Source organism: Prionailurus bengalensis, chromosome X (assembly GCF_016509475.1).
Source record: "Prionailurus bengalensis isolate Pbe53 chromosome X, Fcat_Pben_1.1_paternal_pri, whole genome shotgun sequence".
Lineage (NCBI taxonomy): Eukaryota > Metazoa > Chordata > Mammalia > Carnivora > Felidae > Prionailurus > Prionailurus bengalensis.
The window spans coordinates 125,499,310-125,522,127 of NC_057361.1; the positions used below are offsets into that span (position 1 = coordinate 125,499,310).

At 38.2% G+C, this 22,818-nt stretch overlaps 1 protein-coding gene across 1 annotated transcript in view; it reads right to left on the reverse strand.

The window, feature by feature from the left end:
* The window catches only part of GABRA3 (gamma-aminobutyric acid type A receptor subunit alpha3), a 380,473-nt gene that overhangs the window by 25,077 nt on the left and 332,578 nt on the right, over positions 1 to 22,818 (reverse strand). The window contains exon 8 of the mRNA XM_043571691.1: positions 9,017 to 9,169. Within this exon, the coding sequence (XP_043427626.1) occupies positions 9,017 to 9,169 (153 nt within the window). The remainder of the gene's footprint in view (positions 1 to 9,016; positions 9,170 to 22,818) is intronic.

Below are 22,818 nucleotides of genomic sequence, written 5' to 3' on the forward strand. Positions count from 1 at the left end.
TTTTTTATCTCTCTTTTTCTCAGCTTCCTCTTTTTCCATAACTTTATCTTCTAGTTCACCTATTCTCTCCTCTGCCTCTTCAAGCCGAGCTGTGGTGGTTTCCATTTTGTTATGCATTTCGTTTAAAGCGTTTTTCAGCTCCTCGTGACTGTTCCTTAGTCCCTTGATCTCTGTAGCAAGAGATTCTCTGCTGTCCTGTATACTGTTTTCAAGCCCAGCGATTAATTTTATGACTATTATTCTAAATTCACTTTCTGTTATGTTATTTAAGTCCTTTTTGATCAGCTCATTAGCTGTTGTTATTTCCTGGAGATTCTTCTGAGGGGAATTCTTCCGCTTGGTCATTTTGGATAGTCCCTGGCGTGGTGAGGACCTGCAGGGCACTTCCCCTGTGCTGTGGTGTATAACTGGAGTTGGTGGGCGGGGCCGCCATCGGACCTGATGTCTGCCCCCAGCCCACCGCTGGGGCCACAGTCAGACTGGTGTGTGCCTTCTCTTCCCCTCTCCTAGGGGCGGGATTCACTGTGGGGTGGTGTGGCTCGTCTGGGCTACTTGCACCCTGCCAGGCTTGTGATGCTGGGGATCTGGCGTATTAGCTGGGGTGGGTAGGCAAGGTGCTCGGGGGCAGGAGGGGCAGGCTTAGATCGCTTCTCCTTAGGTGATCCACTTCAGGAGGGGCCCTGTGGCAGCGGGAGGGAGTCAGATCCGCTGCCAGAGGTTTGGCTCCGCAGAAGCGCAGAGTTGGGTGTTTGCGTGGAGCGAGCAAGTTCCCTGGCAGGAACCGGTTCCCTTTGGGATTTCGGCTGGGGGATGGGCGGGGGAAATGGCGCTGGCGAGCGCCTTTGTTCCCCACCAAACTGAGCTCTGTTGTCAGGGGGCTCAGCAGCTCTCCCTCCCTTTGTCCTCCAGCCTTCCCGCTTTCCGAGCAGAGCTGTTAACTTATGACCTCCCAGATGCTAAGTCGCGCTTGTTGTGGGAACACAGTCCGTCAGGCCCCTCCGCGTTTTGCAAGCCAGACTCGGGGGCTCTGCTTGGCCGGCGAGCCGCCCCTCCACCCCGGCTCCCTCCCGCCAGTCCGTGGAGCGCGCACCCCCTCGCCGCCCTTCCTACCCTCTTCCGTGGGCCTCTCGTCTGCGTTTGGCTCCGGCGACTCTGTTCTGCTAATCCTCTGGCGGTTTTCTGGGTTATTTAGGCAGGTGTAGATGGAATCTAAGTGATCAGCAGGACGTGCGGTTAGCCCAGCGTCCTCCTAAGCCGCCATCTTGCCACAACTCTTGGTGGCGTTATTAAACTAAATTTAAGATTTCCCTTTATTCACTTTTAAATTCTATTAAAATCATTTTTCTAATCTTCATTTTATATATACATATGAGCTATATAGTGTTGCAGCTAACGAGTGAGCTTTACAGTCAAATTGATAATAGACTGACATTCTGGCAATTCCGCTTACTGGTAATATACCTTGAACAAGGTGATATATCCCACAAAGCCAGTTTTATCATGTGTAAACTGTGTGTGATCTTACCAGCCTCAGAAATTTGTTTGGGGTTCCAGTGAGATGATGTTTATAAAGCCCATAACACAATATCTGGTAAAGAGTAAGCACTCAAGAAATAGTAGCTTCTATAATTAACATTACTCTTATTTTCACTGTTGTTAATAATATTGTCATAATTATATGATTAATTATAGTGGTATAATTATAAACAAATTTTAAACAATAACACTATAATAATAATTTTATAATTGTTAGCAATAGTATTCTAGCCTCAAATACCTGTACTAGAAGTTAGAAGTCCTGAGTTCTGCCATTTACTTGTTTCATATCTTTGGCAATTTATTTGATCTCTCTATGCATCTGTTCTGCCTATCTATGAATATTTCCTAAGTCTCTATACCCTAGAATTTTGACAAGATACTTGTTATACCCCAAATCATCCAGATTTGAGGACAGGGGAGTAGTCAGACCTTCTTTCTGAGTGTTGACATGCTCAAGAGGATAGGGAATGTAAGTCTGGGTCAAATAGGGCATAGAAAGAAGTCTTAATGTGGTGAGAGATATTATATAGAAAAGCAAGCAAATAAGGCCTATCTATTAACTCTACCCAGAGAGTCAGCCATGTGTGCTGCAGCCTCTTGGGCCTTCTTTCACATCTTGCTCCCTCAAGTACCTTACTTATACGTTTGCTATATAAATGAAAATCCAGACTGGAAAAGACTTAGTACAGTTTCAACAGAGAGATCCTAAGGAAGCACCTTTGTACAAACTAGGTAGTCAGCAAGGCTGATTTGCAAAACCAAATTTTAATCCCTATCAGGAATCCGCCACATAGCCAGTACCTATTAACAATCTATCTGAGTATGTTGCCTGGTAAGTTCTGGGACTGAACCCAAGGGTCAGTAATCCTCTGACCATACTGAGCAAGGAGTGATTCATGGGAGAAACAAGCTACCTTACTTATGGTTATTAGCAAATGCAGTTGTCTACCCTGGCACAGTCATAGCAGTGTGCCTATGCATGGATGGAGAGAACTATACTGCAACATAAGTGTTTCTATATCATATCTCAGTAGAAATTTTTATGTTTTAGCCTCTAGAGCTTCATTAGAATAGTCATCTTGTGAAGAATTCTTAGCTAGTCAGCTGGTAGGATCCTCAATCAAACATTTACATTTTATGGATGAACAATGAGGTTTGGCATTTTAAGAGATCCAGTCTTACCACCCAGTACTTCTCTTTCAAGACTCTTCTAGAAAGTATTTTGTGACTGCCCCACCTCACTTCCATGAGCACTTCTAAAAATCTAGGACACTTCTTTGAGAACACATGTCTGTCTGTACTACCAAAGCAGGAATTGATTGAGAATAGGGATCATGAGTAATCTGTCTCTATCCCCTCAACCTTGAATATATACCTGGGACAGAGTAAGCCCCTAGTACATGTGTGATGAATGAAACTGCTCTACCCTCCCTGGCCCTAGATAACTACTCCTCTGTTTTCTTTCAGTATGGTTACATTTTTTTCCCTTAGAGTTTCATACATATCATATAGTATGCACTCATTTGTGTTTGGCTTTCCTCACTTAGCATAGTATTCTTTAAATTCACTCATGTTGTTGCATCTATCTTTAGTTCATTCCTGTTAATTTCAGAGTAGCATTCCACTGCATTGATATAACAATTTGTCCATTCACCTATTAATGGACATCTGGACTATTTCCAATGTTCAACCATTATGAATGAAGCTTCTGGGAAGATTTACATATAAGTCTTTGTGTGAGCATATGTTTTCATTTTTCCTAGAAAACACTTAGAGATGCAACTACATGATTATATTGTAAGTAAACCTTAACTATAGGAGACTGCCAAACAGCTTTTTAAAGTACATGTACCATTTAACATTCCCATTAGATGTATGAGTTTCAGTCAGCATGAACCTTTGACTTATGAAAATTTAATATTAGTTGGTAGCTTTACACATTTCACTGACAATGAAAGTCCTTAGAACACCTTATCTCCATCTCAACTTACATACACTGCATTAAGCTCTAGTCTTTTATTCTAAATATGTCATATATCCAATAAGCTGCTGTTATTATTTTATACATTCAATTGACATTTACCATTCCCCATATATTTATTATTTTCATTGTTAAAATGTATCTTAAACCTTCCTTCTTGGATAATTTTCTTTTTTCTTAAAGAACTCTTAGTGAGGGTTTGAAAATAATGAACTCTTAATTTTATTTTTTTTATCTGAAAAGGTCTTTATTGTTTCTATTGAAGTCAGCTGGTAATCTATGACTATTTTCTTTTCTTTTCTTTTTTAATATATGAAATTTATTGTCAAATTGGTTTCCATACAACAACCAGTGCTCATCCCAAAAGGTGCCCTCCTCAATACCCATCACCCACCCTCTCCTCCCTCCCACCCCCCATCAACCCTCAGTTTGTTCTCAGTTTTTAACAGTCTCTTATGCTTTGGCTCTCTCCCATTCTAACCTCTTTTTTTTTTTTCCTTCCCCTCCCCCATGGGTTCCTGTTAAGTTTCTCAGGATCCACATAAGAGTGAAACCATATAGTATCTGTCTTTCTCTGTATGGCTTATTTCACTTAGCATCACACTCTCCAGTTCCATCCACGTTGCTACAAAAGGCCATATTTCATTTTTTTCTCATTGCCACGTAATATTCCATTGTGTATATAAACCACAATTTCTTTATCCATTCATCAGTTGATGGACATTTAGGCTCTTTCCATAATTTGGCTATTGTTGAGAGTGCTGCTAACAACATTGGGGTACAAGTGCCCCTATGCATCAGTGCTCCTGTATCCCTTGGATAAATTCCTAGCAGTGCTATTGCTGGGTCATAGGGTAGGTCTATTTTTAATTTTCTGAGGAACCTCCACACTGCTTTCCAGAGCGGCTGCACCAATTTGCATTCCCACCAACATTGCAAGAGGGTTCCCATTTCTCCACATCCTCGCCAGCATCTATAGTCTCCTGATTTGTTCATTTTGGCCACTCTGACTGGTGTGAGGTGATACCTGAGTGTGGTTTTGATTTGTATTTCCCTGATAAGGAGCGACGTTGAACATCTTTTCATGTGCCTGTTGGCCATCCAGATGTCTTCTTTAGAGAAGTGTCTATTCATGTTTTCTGCCCATTTCTTCACTGGGTTATTTGTTTTTCGGGTGTGGAGTTTGGTGAGCTCTTTATAGATTTTGGATACTAGCCCTTTGTCCGATATGTCATTTGCAAATATCTTTTCCCATTCCGTTGGTTGCCTTTTAGTTTTGTTGGTTGTTTCCTTTGCTGTGCAGAAGCTTTTTATCTTCATAAGGTCCCAATAATTCACTTTTGCTTTTAATTCCCTTGCCTAATCTATCACTATTTTAAAGGCAATGTGTTTTTCTAGGCTACTTTAAAGATTTTCCTCTTTGTTTCCAAAAGTTTCATTATTATGTGTCTCTGTTTATGTCTTTTAATTTATCTTCCTTAGGTGCATAGAGCTTTTTGTAATTGTACATTTATGTCCTTTATCAGGTTTGGACAGGGTTCAGCCATTATCTCTTCAAAAAATTGCTTCTATACCATTTTCTCATTTTCCTTCTACGATTCCATTATGTCTGTGTTAGACCCTTCTCAATAAATCATATATTACTTCTCTGTCTTCTGCATTTTATACATTTTTGTCTTTCTGGGCCTCATTCTAGATATTTTTTTCAGTTAATGGGTTCTCCCTTCAACTATATCTAAACCACTGATTTTTTAATCTATATTTTCCTGTTTTAGAATTTCTAGTTTGCTTGTTCTCTCACATGTGCTTTTTCTACCTAAACACACTGTTTATATAATAGAATTCTTGTATTAGTTTCACCTACTTGAACGTGTTCATCATAGCTATTTTAAAGTTTGATAACTATCTGAAATTCTATTAGGTCAGTATTTTTAATTGGGTTATACATTATATACAATAAAAGTAGATTTTTGTGCATTTCTTTTTTATGTTGTACATTTCAAAGTGGGCAAACATATACAGTTATATAACTACTACTCAATGAAGATATAGAATATTCTACTTTACCAATAAGTTCTCTTATACCCATTTTCAGTGAATCCACCACCCCAGAGGAAGAACCGCTTTGGTTTCTAACAGCATAGCTTAGTTTTGCCTGTTTTGGAATTTCATATAAATGAAATCATATATTATGTACTATTTTGTGCCTGGCTTCTTAGTTTGAAATAATTTTTGAGATCCACCTATATTGTTATGTGAATCAATAGTTGTAAATTCACTGTATGAATATGCCACAATATAAACACACATTCACTTGTTGATGTACATCTGGATATTTTTCTAATTTGGGATTTTATGAATAAAGCTATTATGAACATTCTTGTATAAGTCTTTTATAGATATATACTATGGATATATATTTTTTCATATCACTTGGGTATGAAGTGAAATACTTAAATTTTAGGGCAAATATATTCTTACCTTTTAAGAAATAGCCAAACATTTTCCCAAGTGATTGTTCCATTTTATAACCTCACCAGCAATGTGTGAGAGATCCATTTGCTCCTCAATCTCACAAATATTTGCAATTGTCATTCTGTTTTAATTTTAGCCACTCTAGTGTTTATAAAGTAATGTATCCATGTGGCTTTTATATTTTCCTGATACAAAATGATATTAAGTATATTTTCATGTTCTTATGGGGTGTTTGCATATATTCTTGGTGAAATGTCTTTTCATGTATTTTTCCAATATTTAAAATTAGATTCTTTATATTTCTATCACTGAATTATAGGATCTCCTTATATTTTTTGAATAGATGCTTTGTCAGATCTGTACATATATAAAATATATTCTTCCAGTCTATGGCTTGCTTTTTCATTTTTTTACTGCTATTCTTTGATGAGTGGAAATTTTTAATTTTGACAAAGTCCAATTTATTCTTTTATTCTTATTTTTTTGTACACTAAGGAATTTCTGCATTCCAAAGGTTACAAAGACATTGTCTTATATTTAGTTCTAAGACAATGACATTTTTAGCTTTTATATTTAAACCTATATCAATCAAATTAATTCTTTGTAATGCCATCTGTGTCATGAATCAAGTTTTCATATATGTGGGCCTACTTTTACTCTCTCTGTAGTGTTTATTTTTCTTTCCCTTATGCCTATAACACACTGTTTTAATTACTATAGCTTTTTAATCATTTTTGGCATCTCATGGGGCAAGTCCCTCCACTTTGTTCTTCTTATTTAGGAGGATATTGGCTATTCTTGGCTCTTTGTTCTCTCATAAAAATTCTGCAATCACTTTTTAAATTAATGTGTTAATGTAAAATTTCGAAGTTTTTACATCAATGCAATGAGTGTAAATATGAACTCTAAACTCATGTGAGGCCAAGTTTAAATTTAAAAAAATAAATTCTTAAGGAAGAATTTTTTTCTATATTTTACACAGATCCCTGGCCAAAATAGACATGCCTCCTTATTGTCTCCCTGATTACTGTATTTTTCTAGTGCTCTTTCTAGGGTATAACCCTTAAATGGTATTGGATTGATGAGATGAATCCTTGTATTCGTCTCCTATGGTTTATGTAAAAAAAAAAAACAAAAAAAAAACAAAAAAAAACCCACAAATTAAGTGGCTTAAAACAACACAAATATTTTTTCTTACACTTTTGGAGGTCAGAAGTCTGGCAGTTTTATGGGCCTTCTCCTCTTTCAAAGCCAACGGCAGAGCATCTTCAAATTTCCTCAGCTTTTTTCATCAAACTGCCTTCTGCTCTGTAGTCAAATATCTCTCTGCCTCCCTCTTATAAGGACACTTGTGATTATATTTAGGGCCCATCCAGATAATCCAGGATAATCTCTCCATCTCAAGATCTTTAATTTAGTGCACATCTGCAACACCCCTTTTGCTATATAGGGTAACATTCACAGATTCCAGAGATTAAGACATGGATATATTCGGGGGGCATTATTTAGTCTACCACAGCCCTAGTTCTAATCCTAAACTTCACTCAGGCTCAGAGCCTTTCTTGTGTAATCTTAAAACTCAGAGCCTTATTGCGGCACCTGGGTGGCTTCGTCGGTTTAGCGTCCCACTCTTGGTTTTGGCTCAGGTCATGATCTCAGGGTTTGGTGGCTTGAGCCCTGCATCGGGCTCTGTGCTGACAGAGCAGACCCTTCTTCAGATTCTCTCCCTCAATCTCTGTCCCTCCCCCACTTGCTCTCTCTCACTCTTGCTCTTTCTCACTCTCTCTCCCTCTCCCTCCCTCCCTCCAAATAAATAAATTTAAAAAACCCCTAAACTCTTATTTACCAAGACTAGTAGTCTATCTACCCATCTTCCAACTATAACAGTATCAGCTCATGTGACTAACATTCCAATTTTTAGTTCCCTCTTTCATTTGGGCTCCTGAGCATTTCCTTTAATTTCTTATCATCTCACATATTTAAAAAGAATATTTTCTATGTTTTATCTAACGTTTCTAGAATTTTGTGGAGGGAGATTTTCAGGGTATCTAGTTTGTTATATTTCTAAAAATCAGTGACTCCTATATAGATTCTGCTCCCTCCACTTCACCAGAACTGTTGTTGTGCATGCCTCACAGCCACCACTACTATGGAGGCAGGTTAGTAGACTAAAAAGAGTGAATATTTGTCTCCTAAAAATGTTTACAGTGGGGAAAACAGGCAGAAAATGTTCTATATGTTTAAGTCTTCCAGCAGAAAATGCTAATAATATGCAAATCTCTTTTAGACATCGGTAAATTTATATTAAAGAAAATTTTCCTGATTGTAGGTACTATTGAAAAACCCTTCAAGCTTTGTGTACCCTTTACTGATAATTTGCAATTTAAAAAAGCTAGAGGAGAAACATCAATGTCAGATGCTTATAGAGAAAAAAAGGATGATAAAAAAGCACCCAGTCCACTTCTTTGTTGTCAACTTAGTTTCTCACTTCCCACCTTCTCCAGCTCTGCCCACCAATTTTCTCTTTTTCACTGAAGGCTCAGTCCCTCTCCAGTTCCAAAAGCAAACTTGACTGAGACAGGAAGCATTTAATAAACTTCCTACTGCAACACTCTTTTTATAAAAATTTATTTTAATGTTTATTTTTGAGAGAGAGAGATCGTGAGCAGGGGAGGGGCAGACAGAGAGACCGAAACACAGAATCCGAAGCAGACTCTAGGCTCTGAGCTGTCAGCAAGGAGCCTGAAGTGAACCTCGAAGTCATGAGCTGTGAGATCATGACCTGAACCGAACGAAGGTGGACGCTCAACCAACTGAGCCACCCAGGCGCCCCCAACACTCTTCTTATTCCCACTTTTTTGTTAAGAACTCAGTTGCCTGAAATACCAGGACCTGATGACTCACTTACCAATGCTAGGCCCAGGCATTGCTTCCATCCACTTTCCATATCCCAACCTGACAGTCCATCATAAGACTTAGCAAATGCCCTCACCTCCCCATTCTCCATAAGACAACACTCACCAAAGACCGTGCGGGCAGGAACAGACTCTCTGTTGAGCCAGAAAGACACTTGTGACAGAATGACAGTCATGATACATGGCAAGTAGGTCTGGATCACAAAGTAGCCAATTTTTCGCTTGAGATGGAAGTGGGTTGTCATGACGACATATTCTCCTGGAGAGAGTAAAATTAGGCAATATGTAGCTGAATAAACATTGTTAAATCAAGATGGGCCCCAATTCAGTTCACCAAGCTCTTTAACCTTATAGTCAAAACAAGACATTCCAGCACCTACCAAGTTCACATAACCATATCTCTTTAATAATCATGAAGCAGTGCTTTTGTGTGAAAATATGCTAATACTATACCAACACAGCTTGCTCAGAGCAATTTTGACACAGATTCATTCAAATACATTAGTGTATTCATTTAAATAATAATAAATATCATTCTTTTCTATAGCATTTGCTTGTGATTGGCACTCTTCTAGCACTTTAATATTCTTAACATACTTAATGATTACAAAAATGCTATAAGGTGGATACTATTGTTATCCTCATTTTATAGTCCAATAAACTCAGGCAAAGAGAGATTGAACAACTTAAGTACGGTTTTCCAGCTACTAAGCAGCAGAGCCTGAATTCAAGGTCATATGGGTTGGCACCACCATTTATGCTTTTTAACCATTCTGCTCTTTTGTTTGAATGGACTTATAGGGTTAGAACCAAAAGTTCATCTAGCAGAATGTGGGTTAGCCTAGATCACCCCACTCTAAAACAAGCATGAGCACTTATTGAACTCTTACTATGTGCCAAACAATTTTGAGTGTTTGGGGAATATTAACTTTACACATTCCCAACAACCCTGTAAGGTAGATTATCAATTATTTATCAGTCCTAATGGATCTGTCAGCAGCATTTTCCATAGATGAGCACTCCATCCTCCTAGAATGACTCTCTTAACCAAACTTCTAGGTCATGACACTCTTCTGGTTTCCTTCCTATCTTTCCAGTCTCCTTTGCTGGTTCCTTCAACTTTCTAAACACTTGAGGATGTCAGGACTCAATACTTGTCCTATTTTCTGCCTCACCCACTTCCTTGGCATTCTCATCCAGCCTGTCTTTAAATAATATCTTCTTCCTAGGCTTCCTACTTGTTATGGGTTGAATTGTGTACCCCAGAAAGATATGGTGAAGTCTTAACCCTGAGTACTTCAGAATGTAACCTTTATTTTTTTTCATTTTGTTAATTTTTCAATATATGAAATTTATTGTCAAATTGGTTTCCATACAACACCCAGTACTCATCCCAAAAGGTGCCCTCCTCAATACCCATCACCCACCCTCCCCTCCTTCCCACCCCCCATGAACCCTCAGTTTGTTCTCAGTTTTTAAGAGTCTCTTATGCTTTGGCTCTCTCCCACTCTAACCTCTTTTTTTTCCTTCCCCTCCCCCATGGGTTTCTGTTAAGTTTCTCAGGATCCACATAAGAGTGAAAACATATGGTATCTGTCTTTCTCTGTATGGCTTATTTCACTTAGCATCACACTCTCCAGTTCCATCCACGTTGCTACGAAGGGCCATATTTCGTTCTTTGTCATTGCCACGTAGTATTCCATTGTGTATATAAACCACAATTTCTTTATCCATTCATCAGTTGATGGACATTTAGGCTCTTTCCATAATTTGGCTATTGTTGAGAGTGCTGCTATCAACATTGGGGTACAAGTGCCCCTATGCATCAGTACTCCTGTATCCCTTGGGTAAATTCCTAGCAGTGCTATTGCTGGGTCATAGGGTAGGTCTATTTTTCATTTTTTGAGGAACCTCCACACTGTTTTCCAGAGCAGCTGCACCAATTTGCATTCCCACCAACATTGCAAGAGGGTTCCCATTTCTCCACATCCTCTCCAGCATCTATAGTCTCCTGATTTGTTCATTTTGGCCACTCTGACTGGCGTGAGGTGATACCTGAGTGTGGTTTTGATTTGTATTTCCCTGATGAGGAGCGACGTTGAGCATCTTTTCATGTGCCTGTTGGCCATCCGGATGTCTTCTTTAGAGAAGTGTCTACTCATGTTTTCTGCCCATTTCTTCACTGGGTTATTTGTTTTTCGGGTGTGGAGTTTGGTGAGCTCTTTATAGATTTTGGATACTAGCCCTTTGTCCAATATGTCATTTGAAAATATCTTTTCCCATTCCGTTGGTTGCCTTGTAGTTTTGTTGGTTGTTTCCTTTGCTGTGCAGAAGCTTTTTATCTTTATAAGGTCCCAGTAATTCATTTTTGCTTTTAATTCCCTTGCCTTTGGGGATGTGTCGAGTAAGAGATTGCTACGGCTGAGGTCAGAGAGGTCTTTTCCTGCTTTCTCCTCTAGGGTTTTGATGGTTTCCTGTCTCACATTCAGGTCCTTTATCCATTTTCAATTTATTTTTGTGAATGGTGTGAGAAAGTGTTCTAGTTTCAACCTTCTGCATGTTGCTGTCCAGTTCTTCCAGCACCATTTGTTAAAGAGACTGTCTTTTTTCCATTGAATGTTCTTTCCTGCTTTGTCAAAGATGAGTTGGCCGTACATTAGTGGGTCTAGTTCTGGGGTTGCTATTCTATTCCATTGGTCTATGTGTCTGTTTTTGTGCCAATACCATGCTGTCTTGATGATTACAGCTTTGTAGTAGAGGCTAAAGTCTGGGATTGTGATGCCTCCTGCTTTGGTCTTCTTCTTCAAAATTACTTTGGCTATTCGTGGCCTTTTGTGGTTCCATATGAATTTTAGGATTGCTTGTTCTAGTTTCGAGAAGAATGCTGGTGCAATTTTGATTGGGATTGCATTGAATGTGTAGATAGCTTTGGGTAGTATTGACATTTTGACAATATTTATTCTTCCAATCCATGAGCAGGGAATGTCTTTCCCCTGAGATCAGGAACACGACAGGGATGCTCACTCTCACCGCTGTTGTTTAACATAGTGTTGGAAGTGCTAGCATCAGCAATCAGACAACAAAAGGAAATCAAAGGCATCAAAATTGGCAAAGATGAAGTCAAGCTTTCACTTTTTGCAGATGACATGATACTATACATGGAAAATCCGATAGACTCCACCAAAAGTCTGCTAGAACTGATGCATGAATTCAGCAAAGTTGCAGGATACAAAATCAATGTACAGAAATCAGTTGCATTCTTATACACTAACAATGAAGCAACAGAAAGACAAATAAAGAAACTGATCCCATTCACAATTGCACCAAGAAGCATAAAATACCTAGGAATAAATCTAACCAAAGATGTAAAAGATATGTATGCTGAAAACTATAGAAAGCTTATGAAGGTAATTGAGGAAGATATAAAGAAACAGAATGTAACCTTTAGAAATAGGGTTGTTGCAAGTATAATTAGTTAAAATGAGGTCATACTGGAGTAGGATGGTCCCTAATATACTATGACCAATGTTTATATAAAAAGAAGACAGACACACACAGGGAGATGTATGATGACATGTGATGACAGAGACGGAGATTGGAGAGATACATCCACTAACCAGGGAACGCCAAAAATTGCTAGCAACCATCACTGATTTCTCTCTCTCCTTCCTTCTTTCATGTATGCATCTGTGTGTGCACACACAGATACCCAATCAATCAGCAAACCCTGAGAGTTCTTTCTTCAAAATATTTATAATTTAACCACTTCTCACTACCTCTATTACTACCCCTCTAGTGTAAGCTACCATCATCTTGTACTTACATACTGTAATAGCTTTATAATTGGTCTTGGCCCCTTCAATGTATTCTTAGCACACCAAAATGATCCTATTGAAACATAAATCCAATTTTATCTCTCTTTTGCTTAAGACTCCAGGTGCTTGCCATCTCTCAAAGAGTTAAAAAAAAGTGAATTTCCCCCAAAATAGTCCCCAAATAGACCCATGCAATTTTATAACTCTACTATTTTATTTATTAGAGCTTCTTACTTTTCATCTCTCCCTTTGCCGACATTTGGTTTTGGCAGTTCTCCCATGAGGCAATTTCCCACTTTCCTACCCCACCCACTCCCTTGTACCTAAGTGTAGAAACAGCATCTGGTCATACAAAGCTCGATGCACAATCAATATTGTGTGTGTATTCACATTTCAACTTGTTTATGTGAACATGGAAAATACAAATTGGCTTATTATTATTACTTTTTTTAATATGAAATTTTTATCAAATTGGTTTCCATACAATACCCAGTGTTCATCCCAACAGGTGTCCTCCTCAATACCCATTACCCCCCCTCCCCTCCCATCCACCCCCCCATCAGCCCTCAGTTTGTTCTCAGTTTTTAAGAGTCTCTTATGTTTTGGCTCCCTCCCTCTCTAACTTTTTTTTTTCTTTCCCTTCCCCCATGGTCTTCTGTTAAGTTTCTCAGGATCCACATAAGAGTGAAAACATATGGTATCTGTCTTTCTCTGTATGACTTATTTCACTTAGCATAACACTCTCCAGTTCCATCCACGTTGCTACAAAAGGCCATATTTCATTCTTTCTCATTGCCACGTAGTACTCCATTGTGTATATAAACCAATTTCTCTTTTTTTTAATTTTAATGTTTATTTATTTTTGAGACAGAGAGAGACAGAGCATGGACGGGGGAGGGTCAGAGAGAGGGAGACACAGAATCTGAAACAGGCTCCAGGCTCTGAGCTGTCAGCACAGAGCCGGACGCGGGGCTTGAACTCACTGACTGTGAGATCATGACCTGAGCTGAAGTCGGCTGCTTAACTGACTGAGCCACCCAGGCGCCCCATAAACCACAATTTCTTTATCCATTCATCAGTTGATGGACACTTAGGCTCTTTCCATAATTTGGCTATTGTTGAAAGTGCTGCTATTACTATTGGGGTGCAAGTTCCCCTATGCATCAGTACTCCTGTATCCCTTGGGTAAATTCCTAGCAGTGCTATTGCTGGTTGTAGGGTAGATCTATTTTTCATTTTTTGAGGAACCTCCACACTGTTTTCCAGAGCAGCTGCACCAATTTGCATTCCCACCAACAGTGCAAGAGGGTTCCCATGTCTCCATATTCTCTCCAGCACCTATAGTCTCCTGACTTGTTCATTTTAGCCACTCTGACTGGCATAAGGTGGGATCTGAGTGTGGTTTTGATTCAGTTTGGCTTATTGTTAACTTAGCAATGAATTCTCATACGAAATTATAGAATGTGTTATTCATTATAATTTTTGAGTTCCCTTTTTTCTCTTTCCTCTTTCAGTCCTTTTATTTCTGCCTTTGTTCTTCACACTCTCCTACTCTTATCTTACCCCCTCTGCTGTCTGTTTTCATTTCTATTCCTTTCTCTCCCTCTTCTTCCCTTCAGTCTCTCTCTCTCCACTGAAAATGCTTTGAATACTTATTTTTAATGAGATTTGGACTTTGATTAGCTAAGGCAGTTTTCCCCTTCTCCATCTTAGTCTCACACCTCCAAACTCCTGTCTATTAATCCTGTATCTGATCATGTGGAATATTTAATGTATAAAATATGTAATAAATACTGTTCATAAATTAGTTGTATTTTGTAGATCTCTTAAAGTGAGTATATTTTACAAAAACTTATCAAATTAGCCATTTGTTTTAAATAACTGAATTTATTTTCTTCAATATTATTTTTCTAGCCTTCTTTCTTTCAATTTATGTCTTCCTATTTTATTTCCAAAGTAGCAAAGAACATGCCGAAGATGAACAAGATGGTGGAATACAGCATCCCTGGCTCCAGTATCCCATCACAAATATATGGATTAGCAACTATTTATGGACAATACTTTTGTGAAAATCTCAGAGCCAGGGAATAAAACAGAAGCATCCTCCTGGAGCACAAAATCCAAGAAAAGCCACATTAGAAAGGTAAGAGAAGTGCCTTCACTTTGCTAACTTCTTCCCTCCCTCAGGCCAGCCCAATGTATCACCTAGAGGGTTCCTCTGTGTCTATGGTTTCTCTAATGGAAAAGGAGAGACTAAGGTGGATATACAGCTTCCCCAGTATTCCAGAGCACTCCCCTGGAGGTCTACTTCTGCCTTGCCTCATGGGAAATACTGGAGGAATCAGTGAAGCTAGACCATTTGAGGTCAACTAGGAACAAAAAAGGGGGATGGTGGTGAAACATATAGCCACCTATGCATGGATCTTGGCCATGATACCAGGTCTCTGCTAGCAACCTCACACCTCAGAGTCCAGCCAGCAGTCTTTCCCCACCTGTGCAGGGAACACAACCTCTGAAAGTAGTCTGCAGCTCTGGGAAACAGATGAATACAGAGGCACCACCCAACAGCAGAGTTTGGACTAACAGCACAACTCCAGCAGAGGCCTTACCCAATGGTGGTAGTCTAGACAAAAGGATCACACTCCTTGGTGTCCTGGTGTCCCCACCCACCAAAATAGCGACCTCCACAGGTCCAAAATGCTCTGGCTCTCTTGCCTGGGTGTCATGGTGACCCCCACTACCAAAATAGAGACCTCCACAGGTCAAAAACCACTGACTACACTGCTAAATGGGAAGGGGAGTCATGGCACTCCACTCACCACAATGGTGATCTCCATGAGTTGAAACAGGCCCACTGTAATACCTAGGGATCCCCACCCCAAGCAGTAGAGTATGCCAGGGTTAACCTGTGTTTCAAAACAGCAGGGTACCCAACTGCTGCAAGTAGCTAGTTCTCCATGCAACAGAGGCCCCCTGGGGCGCTGCTGAAAAGTGGAGTATGGACCACTGAATCATAAATAGAAAATCTAAACAGATCAATGTGGTGCAAGGAGACACAATCAGTAATTAAGCACCTTCCAACAAAGAAAATCCCAGGACAAAATGGCTTCATGGGTAACCAAACATTTAAAGAAGAATGAATGTCAGTCATCCTTAAACTCTTCCAAAAAATTGAAAAGGAGAAAGTGCTTCCAAACTCATTTTAGAGGGCTAGCTTTGCCCTGATGCCAAAACCAGATAAAGACTCAGAATGAAAGAAAATTGCAATTGAGACTTAAATAACACTGGATTTAGGGACACCAAACCCCTACACAATGGAAAATCTGCCTATAACTTCTGACTCCCCCAAAACCTAACTACTGATAACCTACTGTTGACTGGAAGCCTTACCAATAACAGTGGATTAACATACATTTTGTATATTATAAGTATCATATACTGTATTCTTACAATAAAGCTAGGGAAAAGAAAATGTTATTAAGAAAATCATATGGAAGAGAAAATACATTTACATTACTGCACTGTATTGATACTCTAAGTTTACCTCAACTGTTTATAAGACAAATCATCTGTTACTACCTACATCAATATTGTCTTATATAATACAAAACATTGCAAATGTTATACATATTACTGACACTAGACATCAAAAATGAAAATATGTAAAAAATTAATATTTTTTTACAAGTATAACAATTCATGCATTGATAACAAAGAAGCAGCACTATGATTGCTTTATGGTAGCCTAGTATAATCAATACAATTACTTTGTGGTGGCTCAGCCTATACACTGATGAATGAGTCATTATAAAATTTTTATGTCATACAGTATTATAGTCATATTCATGCTATAGTATTGGAAACACTTACTTTTAAAAAATGCATGCCTATGATGATAGGCTGATATGCATTGTCTCCAGTTACAAGAGAGAATTATTGAACGGTAATGTAATTCTTTGAAAGCAAAGTTATAAAACAAAACACATTAATTTTATATTAAATATCACTCACTTTATGCCTATGTAAGAATAGGCTATCCACTTTCATACAAGTCTTGTACATGATGTTCTTCACAATGAATATTTAGGTAATGATGATGACACAAAAGTGTCTCATACAGTTCTTGCTGTACAGTTATTAGATATTCACATGAACACACAACAGATAAGTTTTTTAACTGTTTGTCATGATGATTATTTACTATTCATTAAGTGGAATTGGATCATTGTAAAGGTCTTCATCCTCCTTGTATTCATGTTGAGTAGGTGAAGGAAGAAGAGGAGGAAGAATTGGTCTTGCTGTCTCAGGGGTGGCAGAGATGGAAGTGGTGCAGGAGATGAAAGGTGAGGCAGGAGAGGCAGGCACATTCAGTATAACTTTACAGAAATATATTTTAATGCCTGTCTGATTAGTTTTTGTTTTTTCATTTCTTTTAAACTGTTTCTATATGGTACTAATTCTTCTTCCACCATGTGCTTTAGTTTCAGTTCCCATATCATAGAAGGGTCCATGCCATAAAAAATGTCAAAAGCAGCCTTGAGTAACTGGAACCCTTCTTCCATACTGTCTAATGCAATTGTTTTCTGGCACTATTTCTTTTACATCTTCTTCCCCATTGTCTGGCACTGGTTCAGATGCAGTCATCTCCATAAAGTTGTCTTCTGTTAATTCTTCAGATGTGGTATCTATTAGCTCTTTTTTTAAAGGCATACACATTTTATTTGACATTAATTTTTATCAGACATGGGTTTTTCTAGAAAAGTGAAGACTCGAAGAAGTGGATATGGCTGAAAGCTTATATACCATTTTTTAAGTCTATTTATTTTGAGAGAGAGAGAAAGCACAAGTGGGGGAGGGGGAGAGCGAGTGGGAGCGGAGAGAATGAATCCCAAGCAGGATCCACACTGTTAATATGGAACCCAATGCAGGACTTGAACTCATGAACCATGAGATCATGATCTGAGCCCAAGTCAGGTGCTTAACCAACTAAGTCACCCATTTTTAACAAAGAATGAAAAATTGTGGAGATATGACAAGACAAAGGAAAAGGTTTGAGACTTGCAAGTGTGGCAAACTGTGTGAAGATAAATATATCAAAGAAACTACTAAGTCATAAGGGCTATCTCAGTCAGGTTTGTTTGTTCAAGTCTATCTTGGGGATAGGCGATCTATGGTAGCCCTTATTTCTCAGGACTTTCTCACTTTAGTCAGATAATAAAATCTCTGGGAAGACTTCTTTATGTATCTGTTGATTCTCAAGTATCTTCAGCTCAAAATAATCTTTATGCCTAATGTTTATTTTTGAGAGAGAGAGAGTGAGCAGGAGAGGGGCAGAGGGAGAGGGTGACACAGAATCCAAAGCAGGCTCCAGGCTCTGAGCTGTCAGCACAGAGCCAGATGCAGGGGCTCAAACCCATGAACCATGAGATCATGACCTGGGCTGAAGTTGGATACTTAACCAACTGAGCTACCCAGGAACCCCTGTCTATGAGCTCTTGAATTTCTCCAAGATCCATGTCATAAAACCCTCTAATCCCCCCATTTTTTGCCATATCAAAATCTCATTCATTATTTCTTTGGTTCTATCATAAATACTCTGAAGTCATGCACAATATCTAGATATAGTTTTCTTCAGCAGGAATTTATTGTTTCAGACTTGATCGCTTTCATGGCATTTTCTGTAACAGCAAGGGCACCTTCACTGTTGTAATCCTTCAAGGCTTTCATGTTGTCCTCTCTAATGGGGTTCTCCTGCATAGGGTTGGTGATCTTTTACATAGAGTACTGTGTATAATGAAATTTAAAGGTCCTTGTAACCCCTTGATGTAGCTGAATTATAGGTTTTGTGTTTGGGGGAAAGTAGTCCACTTAGATACCTTTGATACTGAACTTACAAGTTTCCGGGTGGCCAGGTGCATTGTCCAAAATCAAAAGAACTTTAAAAGGTAGGCTCTTACTGACAAGGTATTTCCTGACTTCAGGGACAAACCATTGATGGAACCAATCCGGAAAAAAAGGTTTGCATCGTCCAGGATGTCTTGTTTAACAAAAAGACTGACAGCTGTTGTTTATCTTTTTCCTTCAAAGTTTGAGGGTTAGAAGTTTTATAGATACAGGCAGTCCTTATCTTAAACTTGACTGCCTTTACATAAAGCAGTAGAGGTAGTCTGTCCCTCCCTTCCTGAAATCCTGGTGCTCACTTCTCTTCCTTACTAATAAATGTCTTTTATGGCATTTTTCCTTCAGAATAGGGCACTTTAATCTGCATTAGAAACCTGTTAAGATGGATATCTTTTTTCCTTAATGATTTTTCTAATGGTGTCTGGGAACTCATCTGCTGCCTCTTGGTTGGTAAAAGCTGCCTCTCCTGTTTTGACATTTTTTAAACCAACACTCTAAAATTATCAAACCATCCTTTGCTGGAATTAAATTCCTTAACATTAGATCCTTCACCTTCCTTTTACTTTAAATTGTTATATAATGACTTCACTTTTTCTTGAATCACATTAGAGTCTATGGATATGCCTTCCTTATAGCAATCCTGTACCCATATAAGAGCTGCGTTTTCAATATGAGAAAAAAGTATTTCACAAAAATTACAAGGTTTTCACACCAGCTTAGGTGGTTGCAGTGATTGCTTCACAAATTTCCTTTTCTTTTTTCATAATGGTCCTAATGCTGGATTTATTTATCTTGAAATGGTGGGCAGCTGCAGGTGTAGACCTCCATCTATGGTTCATATAAAGCAATTGACATTTCTCTTATAATGTCATGACTTTTCTCTGCTTCTTGGGACCACTCCCATAATCACTAGTGGCACTTTGTGAGGTTTCCATGGTGTTTTTCAAGGTTTATGGTATTGCACTAAACATGATGAAAAATATGCAAAAACCATGAGAGATCATTTTTTTTACCATTATACACAATTTTACTAGAGACATATACTGCTCACATGGAGATTATTAGCATTACATATGTATTTTTTTATTTAAATTCAAGTTAGTTAACATATAGTGTAATATTGGTTTCAGAATTAGGATTTAATGATTCATCACTTACATATAATACCCTGTGCTCATCACAACAAGCGCCCTCCTTAATACACATCAACAATTAAGACCATCCCCCCACTCCCCTCCCCTCCAGCAATCTTCAGTTTGTTCTCTGTATTTGAGAGTATCTAAAAGTTTGCTTTCATCTTTGTTTTATCTTATTTTTCCTTCCCTTCCCCAAGTTCATCCATTGTGTATCTTAAATTTCACATATGAGTGAAATCATGATATTTGTCCTCCTCTGACTGACATAATTCATTTAGCATAATATCCTCTAGTTCCATCCACATTGTTGCAAGTGGCAAGATTTCATTCTTTTTCATTGCTGAGTAATAGTCCATTGTATATACTGTATATACAACATCTTCCTTATTTGTGCTCTTTCCATAATTTGGCTATTGTTGATAGCACTGCTATAAACATTGGGGTACATGTATCCCTTTGAATCAGCATTTTTGTATCCTTTGGATAAATACCTAGTAGTACAATTGCTGGGTCATAGGGTAGTTCTATTTTTAATTTTTTTTTGAAAAACCTCCATACTGTTTTCCAGAGTAGCTGCACCAGTTTGCATTCCCAGTAGCAGTGCAAGAGGGTCCCATTTCTCTACATCCTCGCCAACATCTATTGTTTCCTGAGTTGTTAATTTTAGCCACTCTAACTGGCATGAGGTGATATCTCAGTCTGGTTTTGTTTAGCATTTCCTTGATAATGAGTGATGTTGAGCATCTTTTCATGTGTCTGTTGACCATCTAGATGTCTTCTTTGGAAAAGTGGCTATTCATGTCTTCTGCCCATTTTGTCACTGGACTCTTTGTTTTTGGGGTGTTGAGTTTGGTAAATTCTTTATAGATTTTGGATACTAACCATTTATCTGAAATGTCATTTGCAAATATCTTTTCCCATTCCACCAGTTGCCTTTGAGTTTTGCTGATTGTTTCCTTGCAGTACACAAGCTTTTTATCTTGAGAATTTCCCAATAGTTCATTTTTGCTTTTATTTCCCTTGCCTCTGGAGACATGTTTAGTAAAATGTTGCTGCATCCAAGGTCAAAGAGGTTGCTGCCTGTTTTCTCCTCTAAGATTTTGATGGCTTCTTGTCTTACATTTAGGTCTTTCATCCACTTTGAAATTATGAAATTGTGTATGGTGTAAGAAAGTGGTCCAGGTTAATTTTTCTGCATGTCAATGTCCAGGTTCCCAGCACCTTTTGCTGAAGGGACTTTTTTCCATTGGATGCTGTTTCCTGCTTTGCCAAAGATTAGTTGGCCATACATTTGTGGGTGCACTTCTGGGTTCTCTATTCTATTACATTGATCTATGTGTCTGGTTTTTTTTGTGTGCCATATCATACTGTCTTCATGATTATAGCTTTGTAACACAGCTTAAAGTCTAGAATTGTGATGCATCCAGCTTTTGTTTTTCTTTTCAACATTACTTTGGCTATTTGAGGTCTTTTCTGGTTCCATACAAATTTTAGAATTGTTTTTCTGGCTTGGTGTAGAATACCCATATTATTTTGATAGGGATTGAATTGAATGTGTAGATTGATTTGGGTAGTACTGACATTTTAACAATATTTGTTCTTCTAATCCATGAACATGGAATGTTTTTCCCATTTCTTTGGGTCTTCTTCAATTTCTTTAATCAGCTTTCTATAGTTTTTAGTGTACTGATCTTTACCTCATTGGTTAGGTTTATTCCCAGGTATCTTATGGTTTTTGGTGCAATTGCAAATGGGATAGATTCCTTGATTTCTCTTTCTGTTGCTTCACTATTGGTGTATAGCAATGCAACAGATTTCTGTGCATTGACTTTATATCTTGCGACATTGCTGAATTCATACATCAGTTCTAGCAGTTTTTTGGTGGAGTCTGTTGTGTTTTCCATGTAGAGTATCATGTCATCTGTGAATGGTGAAAGTTGACTTCTTCCTTACCAGTTTGTATGAATTTTATTTCTTATTGTTGTCTGATTGCTAAAAGTAGGACTTCCAGTACTATGTTGAACAACAGCGATGAGAATGGGCATCTCTGTCATGTTTTGGAACTTAGGGGGAAAGCTCTGTTTTTTCTCATTGAGGATGATATTAGCAGTGCATCTCTTGCATATGGCCTTTATGATGTTGAGGTATGTTCCTTATATCCCTACTTTCTTGAGGGTTTTTATCAAGAAACTATGCTGCATTTTGTCAAATGTTTTTCTGCATCTATTGAGAGGATCATGTTGTTCTTATCATTTCTTTATTGTGGAATATCACACTGATTTATTTGTGGATATTGAACCACCTTTGCAGCCCAGAAATAAATCCCACTTGGTGATGGTTAATAATTTTTTTAATGTATTGGTTAGATTCAATTTGCGAGTGTCTTGTTGAAGATTTGTGCATCCATGTTCATCAGGGAAAGTGGTCTGTAATAATTCTCATTTTCAATGGGGGTCTTTGTCTGGTTTTGGAACCAAGGTAATGCTGTCTTCATAGAATGAGTTTGTAAGTTTTCCTTCCATTCTCTTTTTTGTAATAGGTATTAACTCTTCTTTAAATTGTTGGTAGAATTCCCCTGGAAAGTCATCTAGCCCTGGATTCTTGGTTGTTGGGAGATTTTTGATTATTGATTCAATTTCTTTACTGGTTATGGATCTGTGCAAGTTTTCTATTATTTCTTCCTGCTTCATTTTTGGTAGTTTATATGTTTCTAGGAATTTGTCAATTTCTTCCAGATTGCCCAATTTGTTGGCATATAATTGATCATAATATTATCTTATAATTGTTTGTATATCTGCTATGTTGTTTGTGATATCTCTTCTTTCATTTGTGATTTTATTTATTTGTGTCCTTTCCCTCTTCATTTTGTTAGTATGGCTAGAGGTTTATCAATTTTGTTAATTGTTTCAAAGAACTATGTCTTAGTTTTATCTGTTACGTGTTTTGATTTCAATATCCTTGACTTCTGCTTTAATATTTATTATTTACCTTCTTCTGCTGTTTTGGGCTTTATTTGCTTTTCTTTTTCCAGAGCCGTTAGGTGTAAGGTTAGGTTG